The sequence below is a fragment of the Ailuropoda melanoleuca genome, chromosome 13, assembly GCF_002007445.2.
Source record: "Ailuropoda melanoleuca isolate Jingjing chromosome 13, ASM200744v2, whole genome shotgun sequence".
NCBI lineage: Eukaryota > Metazoa > Chordata > Mammalia > Carnivora > Ursidae > Ailuropoda > Ailuropoda melanoleuca.
Window position 1 is genome coordinate 90357610 of NC_048230.1, and position 16389 is coordinate 90373998.

Sequence of the window (16389 nt, forward strand, 5' to 3'; positions counted from 1 at the left end):
TCTTCGTGTGTCTGATCTGTCCTGATTTGTTTCTTTAGTGTTCTTCAGCTTCTTTGTGTTCCTTCAATAAAATATTTAAATCTTTTAGAGAATGAGAAATGAGTACTTAAAAAAAACACTTTGAAAAAGTGGTTCTTCACATGTATTTTCAGTGATTAATGATAACTTAGCGAATCGATTGACCTTCTAAGTTCTACTAGAGCATACGTACATGTGTGTTTCTGTCTTTCCCTTAAGCCAACAACTCCTAGTTGAAAGAGGGATAAGGCCCAAGGATAGGAGAATAGGTATAAACATAATTTTCTGCCTGGCTTCTAGATTATTGTTTTACAAACCATTTTTTACCTTTTAAAAAATTACCCATGTAAATCTTTTTTTTAAAAAGTAATTCGATTGACTCCTTTGTTTAGTTTAAATGTATTTTAACAAACTGAGGAACTTATATAAAATATCTTCAATATTTGAGTCTTACAGTGTAGTTTCAGAATTGGTCCACAATGAAAAAAACATAAAACAGTATTAAAATTTGAACAAACAAGTGTTCAGTATCTACTTTAATAAGTAGTCATTTTCTCTTTTCCAAAATGTAGTTTTATAATGGTCTTACTAGGATCAGTGTTTGGATTTTTGATGTTTAACCGTCTTTTACCGTCTTTTAATAAATTCTGTGAAAGTGGGCTTTTTAGAAATAATTAAATGAAGCTGTGTTAGTATTACTGTTTAACTCATTTATATTTCACCTGGATATTAAATATAAAATGATTTGGGTGATAAACCAGTGGACAATTATGGAAAGTATTAATTCAACATGAACCGGCTTTGCCTGGATTTTAGGCTGTGGGAAGCTGGTTGGAAGCAGCGGTACTACAAGAACAAATTTGACGTTGATGCAGCTGATGAGAAATTCCGTCGTAAAGTTGTACAGTCTTATGTTGAGGGGCTCTGCTGGGTTCTTCGATATTATTACCAGGTACAAAGAGAATATTTTCCTCTAAACCTAGCTAATCATTCTAGGAAGATCATAATTTCTGTGTATTATTGAGTTATATTATGAAATTAAATCCAGACTCATTTTTTTAGAAAACTTCTGTTTAGAAATTCATTACCTTAAATAATATTTGTTTGTAAAGCCTTTGACGCTTCTCACATGTAAATAAAAATAATTTTTGTTGTGCTTAAGAATTTCAGCATCAAATAGTGTGGATTGAGTGTACTTTGTCTTTAACAAAATTAAAGTATGGTGGTTTTTTAATTGGAAGTAAAAAATAATTAATAGACGGTCACTAAATGAACAAAGGAGAAAACCTAGAAAATACTAGTAAGATTTTGAAAGGCATTTGAATGATACCATTTCCTCTGCGTAATGTAGTGATGTTACATGAAGTGCATTCTAATTGGAGTAATCTGTATCTGACTTAAAGCTTTTGATTGAGATGTCAGATTGGTGAGAGATTAGATAGACATATAGGGGATTGTAACACTAGTAGTTAATATCTAGTTTCATTCTCTGAGAGCACAGCAAGTTAAGTTTGGTGTGATCTGGGAAAAGATGAAGTTTGTCATTAAGTGGAAAGTAATTTAATGCATTATCAACAGTATAATAGTAAATTCATGTTTTACTTTTATTCTCAGGATTTTAATTCACTAGGCGTAGGAGTTCTCTTTTCTGTCAGTAAAACTTACTGTTTTTTATAATAAAGAGAAGGTTGTCACAATGAAAATATAATAGGGAATTATAAAATGAAACTTTCGGAAGTTTTATTTAGTCACGGTTCCAGTGATGTCCCTTACCTATCTATATGCTAAGTAAGTGCCAATTACCACTGCTCTTCATTTGATTTGGTGATGGCAGCTGTAAAATTGGAAAGATATGTAACCAAGCACATTTTAAGGGTAAAAATCTTCACCAAATTGTATTTTACAAATTGTACTTAACAAAGTTTGGTATTAACTACTGATTTAAAGATGCTTTGCAATAGTTTTTAAATCAAGGAGCCATTGATAAAAAGTAACATTTCAGTTAATCAAAACAACTGTTAGGGCTCATGGGAAAAAATTAATAAATGAAATGTACACTGGAAGTCATGTATTTTATAAATGGAATATTATAGGCTAATACTCTAATTTTTGTTTGCTTTTCTGTGTCCGTATTGAACATAGATTTTTGTTTTTGTTGTTTTCTTGTTTGCTATGATTCTAGGGCTGTGCTTCCTGGAAGTGGTATTATCCATTCCATTATGCACCATTTGCTTCAGACTTTGAAGGTATTGCAGACATGCCATCTGATTTTGAGAAGGGCACCAAACCAGTAAGCTTAGTTATTTAGATTCATAAAATTCATAGATTTTGGCTTAGATAAAATTGTGTCCTATCTTAAACTTTTTCTTTCTTGCAGTTTAAACCATTGGAACAACTTATGGGAGTTTTTCCAGCTGCGAGTGGTAATTTTCTACCTCCATCATGGCGGAAGCTCATGAGTGATCCCGTTAGTGTCTTAGTATTTTGAGCGTGTTGGTAACTGGGTTTTTGTCATCCATTTCACTAACATTAGTCACAGTTGCTTTTGCATCTCATAGTTAAAATAGTGAAGTCCAAAAACAAAGTAAAAGCACTGAGTTCTTATGTATATTTTTCACCTTTTTTTTTACCCCCTACCTTCCTTGGCTATGAGAGCCCTACACGGTATATAAAGAAATTAATTTGTGTTTGGGAGCAATTCTTATAACAGTTACTTTGTTCTCAACCTACCTCTAAGTCATTATTTTTATTTATTCCAGCCATGCGTGGTGGCTACCATAGTTCAGACTGGCCTACCTAAAATCATCGCTGAGCTTATTTTGTGTGCCAGATAGGAAGAAGAAAAGCCAGGCAAGAAGTAGGAAGGATTAGAGTCAGTAAACTCTTCATTGACTGTCTTGGGTCCACAGTTGTCAGTTCTAAAATTCCTCTCTAATAATGCCTTTTTTTTTAATTTTTTAAAATAAAAGTGTTAATTTTGTTTTACTATTGGGATTAATGACCTGATGGTCTTAACATTTTTTAAAGGAATGAAACCTTATTTTCTTATCAGGCCTGACAACATGAATGAAAGAAGTGTCAGGTTCTTTATAACTCAGACATGTTTGACTTTTATTCTGAACCTTTATTTGTCTCCTTGACATAGGATTCTAGTATAATTGACTTCTATCCTGAAGATTTTGCTATTGATTTGAATGGGAAGAAATATGCATGGCAAGGTAAAATTTAGACATTATTCCTTTTTGTTAAAACAAAAGTTTGGTGAACTGTAAGCAAACATGATTTAGGTGATGAAAGAATTTCTGTGAAAGATAAATATTTTAAGAATTACACGTCAAAATTTTATTTTTTTCTATCCATCCTGGCATTAGCAATGATTAATAGTAACATTCTGATAAACTGTAAATTAAGTTGAAACAGATTGATCATTCTTTTGTCTTTTTTGTGAGTAATTAATGGGACTTGGGACTTGCTTCCAGTTAATAGGTTCATCGACACCTTGTAAGGTTGCTGAGAAATACAGAAACATGATGGCATTTATGTGGAGATTCACTTATATTCCATTGAAATTTGAAAATAAAAAATGTATTAGAAATTTAGTTTTAAATACTTGACAGTAATCATTAAAGCTTATTTCCTATTTATTTATTTAGCTGTGATTTTTCTCATTCCTTCTGTTTACAGTTTTGTAAGAATGTCAATTTTAAATTACTACTAAATTTAACATGCTGTTTACCACTCAGCAAATGTGTGATGATGACTGAATGTAAAACACAATAGAGAAGTCTCTCACACAGTAAGTCAACTATTATTTCATTACAAAGCCCCTTTCAGCAAATCACTTTAACTTTTTCTTCCACCATATATTTTTCTAAGATAATTTCATTTGGTAAAACCGTGTTTTTACTTTCTCTGGTTATTTCCTGTGGTGCAGATAGATGACCAGTAACATGACTCAGAGAATTGTGAGATGGGGGGTTAAATAATAATTTACAAATTGAAAAATCAATTTTTGAGATTTAAGGTTGACTTTTGGTTTATGTAGTAAAGGAAATTTCATATTATTTTAATGGAATGATAATGGGAAATGCAGCCCACTGATTGACGTTAGCAGGGTTGTGCTCTGTGGTCATATTTTGTTATATGTAAGTGGGTTGGAGTGTTAGGTTGTTTTTAAGCTGCTTTGTGGAGGATATTTTGATTAGAGGGAGAGGGCTAAGGGGTAGTAAAGTAAAAATATAAGTATTTGTTAAGTGTATTTATGTAAGTGTTAAATAAATAAGTAAATATATAAACATGCAGATGTCTTGCTTTCTATATATATCATTGTAGTATAAATCAGAGGAAAAGTGGGGCAAGGCACAATGGTTACACTTTCTTCACATCCTTGCCAACATTTGTTACTTTTTAAATTCAGTAAATGGCTTTTATGTATTTATGTATTTTTAGTTGAAGTATAATTGACATACCATATCCTGTTTCAGGTGTACATCATGGTGATTTGATATGTTTATATGTTATGAAGTGATCCCCATGATAAGTCTGATTACCTTCTATCACCATACAAAGTTACTACAGTATTATTGACTGTAGTCCCTATGCTGTATATTACATCTCCACAACTGACTTATTTTATAACTAGAATTTTGTACCTCTCAATCCACTTCACCTAGTTGCCTATCCCCTCAACCTCTTCCCCCTCTGGTAACCAACAGTTTGTTTCTTTATTTGTGAGTCTGTTCCTGTTTTGTTTTGTTTGTTCATTTGTTTTGTTTTCTTAGATTCTGCATGTAAGTGAAATCATACGTATTTGTCTTTCTCTGTCAGGACTTGTTTCACTTAGCATAATACCCTATAGGTTGACTGATGTTGTTGGAAATGGTAAGCTTTCTTTTTTTATGGCTGAGTAATATTTCGGTGTGTGTGTGTGTATATACATCTTTATCTGTTTGTCTGTTGATGGACACTTGGGTTGGTTCCATAGCTTGGCTGTTGTAAATAATGCTGCAGGGAACATATGGGTGCATTTATCTCTGAAGGTTAATATTTTTCTTTTCTTTGGATAAATATTTAGATGTGGAATTGCTGGATTGTATGGTGTTTCTATTTTTAACTTTTTGAGAAACGTCTGTACTGTTCCCCATTGTGGATGCACCACTGTGTATGAGGGTTCCCTTTCCTCAACATCCTCACAACCCTTGTTTTTGTTTTTCTTTTTGATAATAGCCAATCTTTTTTTTTTTTTTTTTAAGATTTTATTTATTTATTTGACAGAGACAACGAGAGAGAGGGAACACAAGCAAGGGGAGTGTGAGAGGGAGAAGCAGGCTTCCCGCCAAGCAGGGAGCCCACTGTGGGGCCCGATCCCAGGACCCTGGGATCATGACCTGAGCCTTCACGGCTGAGCCACCCAGGCACTCCTTGATAATAGCCAATCTTAAATATGTGAGATGATATCCCATTGTGATTTTGATTTGCATTTCCCCGATAATTAGTGATGTTGAGCATCTTTTCATGTATCTGTTGGCCATCTGGATGTGTTCTTTGGAAAAAATGTTCAAATCCTCTGCCCATTTTTTAATTGGATTTTTTTTGGTATTAAGTGGTGGAAGTTTTTTAATATAGTTTGGATATCAATCCCTTATCGGATTGTGATTTGCAAATACCTTTCCATTTTGTTGATTGTTTCATTTGCTGAAACAAAAGCTTCTTGGTCTGATGTAGTCCCATTTGTTTATTTTAGCTTTTGTTGCCCTTACCTGAAGAAACTGGTCCAAGAAAAAATATTGTTGAGGCTGATGTCAAAGAGCTTACTGCCTACTGTTTCTTCTAGGAGTTTTATAGTTTCAAGTCTTACATCCAAGTCTATAGTTCATTTTGAGTTTATTTGTGCATATGGTTCAAGAAAATGGTCTAGTTTTACTGTTCTGAATGTAGGTTTCCAGTTTTCCTCACACCATTTCTTGAAAAGACTCTTTTCCTGTTGTGTGTTCTTGCCTCCTTTGTCATAGATTAATTGACCGTATATATATACGTGGGGTTTTTTCTGGGCTCTCTGTTTTATTCCATTAATCTGTATGTCTGTTTTCGTTTCAGTACCATACTGTTTTGATTGCTGTCGCTTTGTAGTATGGTTTGAAGTCAGGGAGTGTGAGACCTCCATCTTTGTTCTTTCTCAAGATTGCTTTGGCAATTTGGTGTCTTTTGTAGTTCCATACAAATTTTAGGATTCCTTGTTCTAGTTCTGTGGTAAATGCCAGTGGTATTTTGATAGGGATTGCACTGAATCTATAGATTGCTTAGGATAGTATGGACATTTTAACAGTATTCTTCCAATCCATAAACATGTAATATCTTTTCCATTTATTTGTGTCTATTTTCTGGGGTTTTTTGGTTTGTTTTTTGTTTTTTTGATAATAGCCATCCTAATAGGTATAAAGCAGTATCTCCCCATGCTTTTGATTTGTATTTCGCTAATGATTGGTGATGTTGAGCAGTTTTTCATGTGTTATTTGGTATTTCTGTGTCTTTGGAGAAATGTCTGTTCAGGTTTTTTGCTCATTTTTTGAATTGGGTTTTTGTTGTTGTATTGTAGGAGTACTTTATATATTTTGAACACCGGTCTCTTATATATGATTTTGCATTTATTTTCTTCCATTTTGTGATTGTCTTTTTACTTTGTTTGATAGTGTCCTTTGATGCACAAAAGTTTTTAATTATGATGGAAGTGCAATTTTTGTTGGACTGTTTTGTTGTTGCCTGTGTTTTTGGTGTCATATGCAAGAAGTCGTTGCCAAATCCAGTGTCATGAAGCTTCCTCCCTGTTTTCTTTTAAGAATTTTATAGTTTTAGCTCTTAACATTTAGGTCTTTGATTCATTTTGAGTTAACTTTTGTGTAGGGTGTAAGGTTAGGGTCCAACTTCATTCTTTTGCTATGGATATTCATTTTCCCAGCTCCATTTGTTGAAAAGACTGCTCTTTCCCCATTGAACAGTCTTGGCACCCTTATTGAAAATCGTTTGACTGCATATCTGAGGGCTTATTTATGGGCTCTCTATTCCACTGTGCAATATGCCTGTCCTTAATGCCAGTACCAAACTGTTTTAATTATTGTAGCTTTAATAAGTTTTGCAATCAAGTGGTGGGAGTCCTCCAACTCTGTTTTTCTTCTTCAAGGTTCTTTTGGCTATTTGGGGCCCCTTGAGGTTCCAAATGAATTTTAGGATGAGTTGAAACTCAGACCTTTAATATTTTTATATTTTATGTGAGTATTTTCATTTGTTTGACTGTAACAAGAACACAGTTTTTTCGAGGTCAAATTTAGTACTGTGAGGAGTTATAGTTATTCCCCCATGTCTTTAAAAATTTTTGAAAGTAACGGTAATACTTCTCACCTAAGTTGAGTGTATCTTAAAATGGTAGCAGCTAAAATATATCTGGATATGTTTTCGACATTTATTGAACCCTCGCAATGTTGTGTTTTTATATTTACTTAATATACATAAGAGGAATATAGTATACTCATAAAATATGCTACATATTTTATATACGAACAGAGTATTTTAAGTCATTTGATCGAAGTCACACAGTGGCTGAACTAAGGTCTGGACCCAGAGAGTGTGACCACTATGTATTTACCTAAGTGTTACCACTACTTAGGTTACTTGTGGTGTTGAGCTAATGCATGTTAACATAATGAATAAGTGCTCAGGAGAAATTAGCTGCTAATGTCATTTTTACTATCTTCTCACTCAAGCGCTAACTTTATCACATCTGGGTGTAAGGCATTTCTTCCTATCTTGCCCAGTAGGGCCGATTTGTTGCTTAGTAACCTTATTGCTGTCATTAGCACTGCAAGTTGCTTCCCAGTGGGAGCTGGCTTTTGGAGTTGATATTGTAGGAAAGTCTTTCTGATAATTTGTTTAGATCTTAAGTGTATGACTAAACAAAACTTGAAGAACTCCCTACATTTTTTCCATGTAAAATGTTTACCAGTAGATGAAATAGCCTAACTCAGTTGATAGATATTGATATTCTTGAAGTCACTTTTAAGGCCCTTCAAAATTCACACTAGAACTTAGTTTCTTTTTAACTTTAAAAACATATTTCCCTTCTAGGTAATGAAATTAAACCTGTTTCTAAACTTTGAAAATATGATAGCTAAATAATTAATGACAACTTTGGGAACCTTACATTTCTCATCATTTTAAAGGGAATAATCACAAGTATGGCAGTTTTGATTGGCAGTAGTTTCAAAATTATTTAGCTCTATTTAGCATTTCTCTTTGCTATTTTACATTTTTTTGGTCAAAAGACTATACTATATACAGCACAACATACACATATGGTTCAATAACTTCATATATTTTTCTAGAAATAGATACTGTATTACTGGTATGCTGCTTTGAAAATTATGAACGTGGGTTGAAATAAAACAATTACTTTAATTTCAGCACATTCCACAAGACAGTTTTCAGCCTGAATATGAACAGCTGTGATCCTACCCGGCCCCCAAAATTACATAAGCCGGTCCTTTAGGACTTTATGTATCTAAATTAGTTATTAGGTTTTTAAAATGTAAAAAACAGAATACTGTGCAGTTTTAGAGCTAGAAGACATTCCGTGTATTTATTCACATTGAACAGACCTGAATATTTTAGTTAAAAACCAAGTCCTAGAAAGATGAAAGGACAAGCTCAAACTCTTGGCAGATTAACTGGCTTGCCCAAGGTTGTCCTCGTAAGTAAGGCACGAGAACATAGACTGGTGTCCAGGTGGCTACTTGTTCATTTAATTGAAAAATTTTATCATCACGGAGTTAAGATTCTGCAAACATGGTTTTTCATATGAGCCATCTTAAGGATGGAAAATAAATGAAACTTCTTTCTTCTCTGAACACACGGAAAGTATTTGCATCTGAGATTTGAATAAATAGAGTTCAGTTCCAAAGTGTTTTTATGTTAACAGGGATATTCTACTAGAAATGTTTATTTGGACCAGTGATAAGTGGAATTTGGGTGATCCTAATAGCTGGGTGGTTGGTGTGCATTTCTTTCTCCAGGTGTTGCTCTGTTGCCTTTTGTGGATGAGCGAAGGCTGCGAGCTGCTCTAGAAGAGGTATATCCAGACCTCACTCCAGAAGAGAGTAAGAACTATACTTCCACTTGGTCTCAACATTGAGTCTGTATCATACATAACTTTACATTGAGTCTTTATCATACATAACTTTACATTTCCCTGTAAAAAATTACATTTCCCTGTAAAAAATTAGACTCTTTTCCATTTGTCAAATTTCACATAAAGGGGGCATAAACCATTGGTTTTTACTTCTTCATAAGAAAAGTCAACTTTGTTTCTTAAAATGTATTACCCAAATTGAATAGAAATACAGTTTTTTTTAGCTTACAAGTGTGTTAGATTTACTAAAAAGCAACACTTTAAGGGGTGCCTGGGTGGCTCAGTCAGTTAAACATCTGACTCTTGATCTCAGCTCAGGTTTTGGTCTCAGCCGTTGTGAGTTCAAATCTGCATTGGGCTCCATGCCATGGAGCCTACTTAAAAAAAAAAAACAGCATTTCAAGAACATCCTTTGACTTTCTGATTCTTTTTTTTTTTTTTTTTTAAGATTGATTTATTTTAAAGAGAGAGCACAAGCATGCATGAGCAGGGGGAGGGGAGGAGGAAGAGAGAGAATCCTCAAGCAGGCTCTGCCTTGAGTGGGGAGCCCAACATGGGGCTCAATCCCAGGACCCTGAGATCATGACTTGAGCCGAAATGCAGAGCTGGCCGCTTAACCAACTCAGCCACCCAGTGCCTGCCCCTTGGCTTTTTGATTCTTACATGACATGTATACACAAAAGTGTTTTTCCGTGCTGGGAGTGTATTAATTTCCTCCATCTCCCTTCTTCCCTTCATCCCCTCTAAATAACAGTAACTTTGTTTAAAAAGTTACATTGAAACAGAGGCATTTTACTCTTAGATTGCTAACCTGAAATGTTATTTTGTACAAAGAGTGGCATTTAAAATACAGTTAAAAGTGTTGGGAAATTGCAAAGCTAGACTCTGTTGGAAAATGTATTTAACACCACTATAATAAACCTATAGAAATAATTTCTCTGTCAGCCATCCTTAGAATAGTCTTTTTTACCACGTGGTATAATTTGTCTGGGCTTGCTCAGGAAATGGTTAGATATTTCTTACAGTAAGAAATTGAGTTCTGTGTAAATTACTTTGTCCCTTACAGTGCTATATTCAGATATGTTTTAGTGATAATTTTTTCTGATAGTCATTGAGCTTTGAAACTCTGTTGTCAAACTTGTTTTTCTTCTTCAGAGACCTCACACATTTAGGTCTGTCACTTTGAAATTATTTTTTGTAGACCTTATACTTAAGTTTTTAAAATTTAGATGTTCCTTTTTATTTTATTCTCATAAAAGTTGCTCTTGCAGATGTAATTGTTTGATCTTTATTCTTTCCTAATTTTCCCCCCAGCTAAAAGAAACAGTCTTGGAGGTGACGTCTTATTTGTGGGGAAACATCACCCACTCCATGACTTCATTTTAGAACTCTACCAGACAGGTTCCACAGAGGTATGGTCTCTTTTTCCACATGAAGTGCTTTTAGACAGTGTAATTATTTGGTTAATTCATCAGAAATACATTTGTTAAATTTTGATAAAATAGAAACAAATGGGGCGCCTGGGTGTCTCAGTCAGTTAAGCATTTGCCTTCAGCTGAGGTCATGATCCCAGGGTCCTGGGATCTAGTCCCACATTGGGCTGCCTGCTCAGTGGGGAGTCTGCTTCTCCCGCTGTGCCTTCTCCCAGCTCACGTGCACGTGCGCGTTCTCTCTCTCTCTCTCTCTCTCAAAAATAAATAAATAAAATCTTAAAAAAAATAGAAACAAGTGTACCATTTTAATCTTTAAAAACCATATTAAAAGTGTATAAATTTGTGGCATTAAATCTGTGTACAGTGTTGTGCAGCCATCACCACTATTCACTTGCAGAACTTACTTATCTTCCCAGACAGAAACTGGATATCCCTTACATCTCTATTCTCCTCTCCCCTTACTTCTGGTAGCCTGTCTTCTACTTTCTGTCTCTGAATTTTCCTGTTCTTTGTAAATGGAATAAATGGATTCCTACAGTGTTTGTCCTCTTGGTCTGACTTATTTTACTTAGCATAATGTTTTCAAGGCTCATCTTTGTTGTAGCATGTATCAGGGCTTCCTTCCTTTTATGACCATAGTGTGTATACACCGCATTTTCTTTATCCATTCATCTGTTGATGGAAACTTGGGTTGTTTCCTCCTCCTGGCTTTTAAGAATAATGTTACTATGGTCATTGGTGTACATACATATGCGTGAGTCCCTGTTTCCATTCTTTTGGGTATGTGATCAGGAATGCATTTTTCCACAGCTGGTGGATGTACCGCCTGAACTATGTCATGGGATTCAAGGAAAATTTTCTTTGGATGAAGAAGCTGTTCTTCCAGATCAGTAAGCATTCATTTGTGCACATTGTGGTGACTGGGAGAAAGTTTAGCTAGCATTTTTTCCTTGTTGCCTAAATGTTTTATTTTCTAGTAATTGTGAGAAAACAAAACAACAGAAAACCTGCTGGACTATAAAAAAGACTTGGGGTCAGAGCCCAGCTCTTCAGCCTAGTAGCTGTGTCACTATGTGCAGAGAGTCCTGGGGGTCCCTAAAGCCCTTACAGGAGATCCATGAGGTCAAAGCTGTTTTCATAATAATACTAAGATGCTATGATATTATTTGCTTTTCTCATTCTCTTTCTCTCTTGAGTATACAGTGGAGTTTTCCAGAAGCTGAAAGTAGTGTGATAGCTATCTCAAGAGATTGAATCAGAAGCAGATAAGAGAATCCAGCTATTAATATTAAGATAGATATTAAGCCAGATATTAAAGAAATTTTCAAAAATGTAAGACAATGACACTTCTCTTTTTTTTGCTTTGTAAAATAGTTTTTCATAAAAAATACTATTTATGTTAACATGTAATAGGTTTATTACTGTTATCTTTAAATTAGTATTTTAGATATTTCTTAGTTTTGATTTTTAATAGGCAAATATTGATAGACATAACCAGTATAACCAGAAGATCTTTGAGGTCCTTGATTTTTAGGAATGTTTTAAAGGGATTCTGGGATAAGAGTTTGGGAATTGCTGGTCAATTGTATCTTCCTCTTTTGTAGATAATATTGGGTGGTTTTTCCAAAGTGAATACACTATTTTGTAATCTCAGTGGCAGTTTGTGAGAGATCTTACTGCTCTACATTCTTGCAAACCCTTGGAATTGATTTTCATGACCTTAATTTTTGTTAGTTTAGTGGATGCTTATTGGCACCTTGTGGCTTACAGTTGCATTTCTTTGATTACTAATGAAATTGAATGCCTTATGGTATATTTGTTAACCATTTGGTTTTCCTCATTTATCAAGTACCTGTTCTATTCTTCTGTTCAGTTATTTGTTCCCCTGTGCCCCTTTTTGGTTTGTTTGTATGCTTTACACATTCTGATATGAGCCGTTTGCCCGTCATAGTTTTCTGTTAAGGAGATTACAAACAAGGAAGACAGGGTCTTTTTTTAAAGATGTAATTGGTTATGTCATTTTTATTGGTACATTTTAATGATTTCTCTTTCCTAAAGCAACATCTTAATTCCACTTATCCAAAAGGTTACAACTTACTCTCTTCTTTCTCTTTAGAATAGTATGTTCTCCTGTGCCCATGTTACGGGATCTGACACAGAACACTGCAATCAGGTAAGTCTTCCAAAATTCATGTCATTTGACCAAAACACAGCTCTGAACTTGCAGATAAGTTGAAGAAGAATCACAAGGAAATGGCAGCTATTATTCCACCAGTGCTTTGAGATTGGAGAGTCACTGTGTTGCAGACCTCAGAACAGAGCCTCTTGACTTTAAATAATGTATATTGTTAAGGTTACTGATTTAACAGGCTTGCCTCTCTGCTTTCTGGTTTCCCCTGACAACCTCTAATTCTTCCCGGATTAGGAAAGTGGGAGGTAGAAAGTAGGGGTTCCTAGGAGTGGTTTACTACGTAGGAGCAAACAGACCTCTTCACCCCAGAGGCCCACACAGCTTCTCTGTGGTATAACAGATTATTTTAATTATATTTACAGGTGTGGCCCTGCAGAGTTCAAAAACAAAACTATTACATACTTTATTTCGGTTGAGATAGAATGAATTTGTGGAAATGTTTACCAACAATTATTACAAACTAAAACTATATCAAAAGCTAATTTCTGCTACCTGGAAAATGTACTTTTATTTCATTTCTTGCATGCTGACAGCGTTCTGTATATGTAAAATATAATGTGACTGTTTAGAATAAAACCAACACATTACTACTCATTTGCTTAATTCCTGTATGTAATTATTAATCTTGATGGCAGGATTTATGTTACCATTTTCTTTAGTCTTCAGGCAAAACTAAAGCAAACACATCCTAGTAGTTCAAGGATTTTGTAAAAGTCTGCTTGGGAAGACTTACTGAATCCTTTGTTCCCAGTCATTCTTACTATTTCTGTTACTCTTGGGAAGTATTTTAGGTTTTATTTAGATTTATCATTGTAAAGTGTAAGCAGGTTCATTTTCCTATCCTTAACGGATTTAGATAGCAAAGCCCACTTTAGAAAGGCATTTTTTTAAAGAAAACTGTCATGAATTTGGGAAGTATTTCTAGAGTAGTTGCTTTTATTTATCTTTACACACATTTTTAATTTATCTTTACATGTAATTTGTTCTGGCTCTTTGTCTTTTAGCTCTTCTGTGAAGGGTAGGGTTTAGAATTGTGAGCCAAGCTCTTGCACCCATCATGAACAGTCTGGTTCAGGCAGATCCAGTGTGGACACTGTATTAACCCGTGGGGTCTCTGCCTTGCAGCAGTGCTTCAGGCCAGTTAATCCCACTGGGTTCCGTCTGTGGATTGTCACGTGCTTGCTTGTGCCCCTCAGTTTTTCTGCATGTTTTCAGGAGCCTTTCTGCCCAGCCCTCTAGAAGTAGTTAATTCTACTTAACTTTCTAATTAGGATAGACTTGTCCAAAGGAAGAATTACAAAATTGACAAATCCCCTAGCTTCTGTTTGTATGGTAGTGTTATTGTTGGCTGGTTGGTTCTGAGCCTGAAAAGGCTTTTGGTATTATTTGGTATCCATTGTGTTTGTAAGATTATTAAACTTATAAGACAAATCCCAGATCTAGGTGCATATTCAGATATATGTTGAAAATAACTTCATAATAAAATTGATTTAATTTCCTGGAGATTTATGAAAGACCATGTTAACGTTTGCCTTATAAGCTAATTTTCATTGTTTCCTCTGAGGGGAATGAGGTTGATCCAGTTTACTGCAATTTTTGTGTGTTTGGGGCTTGTTTTTCATCTCAGTGTTATGTTTGCTTTATAAATGAAAATCTGAGAATGCAGGTTCTGGTGCCAATTGCTGGTTATTTCTATTTTGACTCCCGTCATTTTTTCCCCTTCTCTGTTTGGATGCACCTAGTATTCCATCCCATATTTGAGAAGTTGTTTCTTCAAGTTGAGTTTAGGTGGGTTTTTCCCATCACATTGGTCTTATCTGAAGCGTTAAAAAGGCATATAATAGAGGTTATTGAAGTGTTTCAGTTCCTAGAAGGACTCTTAGAAAAATACAGTCAGCTGTGACCTAGATGGTTTTTTTCCAATTCTGATTCCATAAATCAGTCACCATATTAGTAGCCTACCTTTGAATAGAACAGAGCTACACCTCCTTTATTTTTCCTCATCCCGCTCTTCACCGTTGTAATTTGCTTAGATGTAAAATTTTCAGACTAATTGTTTGTTAACTTTAAATATAGGGGTGCCTGGGTGGCTCAGTCAGTTAAGCATCTGCCTTCAGCACGGGTCATGTTGGGCTCCCTGCTCAGCAGGGAGTCTTCTTCTGTCCTCTGTCTGCCCCTTCCCCTGCTTGTTCTCTTCCCTGCCCTCAAATAAATTAAATCTTTAAAAAAAAACTTCATCTGAAACCTCATATGATTTTAAAATTAAAGAGAAGTTATCTTCCCACTGCAGCGGCACAATTTTCTATTCATCTGGAGGAATAGACACACACACACCTACCTTTGTTTTACCTCAGACTCAGTGTTCCAGACTTCTTTGTCCAGTGCCCCTCACCAGTTCTCCTTGCTGATCTCCCCTTTCTGTCCTTAACCGTCCTGTTGCCCAGACTTATATCCTGCTCTCTTACACTATATGCTTTGGCTTCTCATTCTACCTTAATCTCTGTCTATACCTGGGTTCTTTTTCCCAGTTGTTTTTCATATCTGGCTCTTCCCAGTGAGCCTGTTTTGTAGTGGGTTTTGGTTTTTTTTTTTTTTTTAACCCCTTCATTTTGTAGTTTCTTCTCCTGAATTACTGTAATTATCTCCCAGCTAATTTATTTGAGTCCATCTTCCCCCTGAATCTGCTGGCACACACTATGAGGATTATCTCTGTTAAACACTACCGCTCCTCAGAAATCTTTGGTCTGTAGTGTCAGTGGAATTACACTTTTTTGCTATTTCAAGGCCTGTCATGGTTTGGCAGAGCCATAGCTCTGTGCCTGAATCCCCACAGTTCCTCAAGGATACCTGCCGCCTCCTTCAACCCAGGCTCTTTGACCTCTGTGCCTTCCTTCCCTTGTTTGGAATGTTAGTGCCTTTGTAGCCTATCTTTCATAGCTTTTCTTCTCTTCTGAAATATAATCTGGAATTTATATAATCTTATATGTTTTTTTATCAGTAGCATTGTGAAGTTTTTTGGGAGTTTTTTTGTTGGGTTTTTGTTTTTGGGGGGTTGGTTTGTTTCTTTTTGGTTTTTGGTTTTTTTCTCATAGCACCTGGCATAGTTTTAAACCTGTGTAAAAGCCCAGGTGTTCATAGTGTCAAAGCCCAGTATTTGCCAGAGTCTTCCAGGAGCCCTTACTCCTTCAGAGGAGGGTTTCTCAGACTTTCTATGAATCAGGCAAGGGGTAGAATGTTTTATCTCTTCAAGGAGGTTTTTTAAAAATGTGAATTTTTAATGTAACCGTTTCTGTAAGACTCATGGTTGGCAAGCAGGTAACTTGAAATCAGAAGCCTAGAGGAAGTGGAATACATACAGCCAGTCACAGACTTGATGGGGAAAGCTCTTGGGAGGGTTTAATTTCCACTGCCTGTTTAACGTCTTCTGATAGAATGTCAGAAGACATCTTAAGTCCTATAAAGTCTTAAAGTGCTTTAAAATGTCAAGTATATGAATCATGAAGTTTTTCTTACAAGAACAGTTTGCATTGGTATGCTGATTTAGCATTAATTAAGGAATGTATCAGGGA

At 35.2% G+C, this 16389-nt stretch overlaps 1 protein-coding gene across 2 annotated transcripts in view; it reads left to right on the forward strand.

The window, feature by feature from the left end:
- The window catches only part of XRN2 (5'-3' exoribonuclease 2), an 84679-nt gene that overhangs the window by 40938 nt on the left and 27352 nt on the right, over positions 1-16389 (forward strand). For both annotated transcript variants that reach the window (XM_002923106.4, XM_034639810.1), the window contains 8 exons: positions 835-970; positions 2201-2308; positions 2396-2485; positions 3164-3236; positions 9081-9164; positions 10511-10608; positions 11440-11519; positions 12746-12802. In XM_002923106.4, the coding sequence (XP_002923152.1) occupies positions 835-970; positions 2201-2308; positions 2396-2485; positions 3164-3236; positions 9081-9164; positions 10511-10608; positions 11440-11519; positions 12746-12802 (726 nt within the window). The remainder of the gene's footprint in view (positions 1-834; positions 971-2200; positions 2309-2395; positions 2486-3163; positions 3237-9080; positions 9165-10510; positions 10609-11439; positions 11520-12745; positions 12803-16389) is intronic.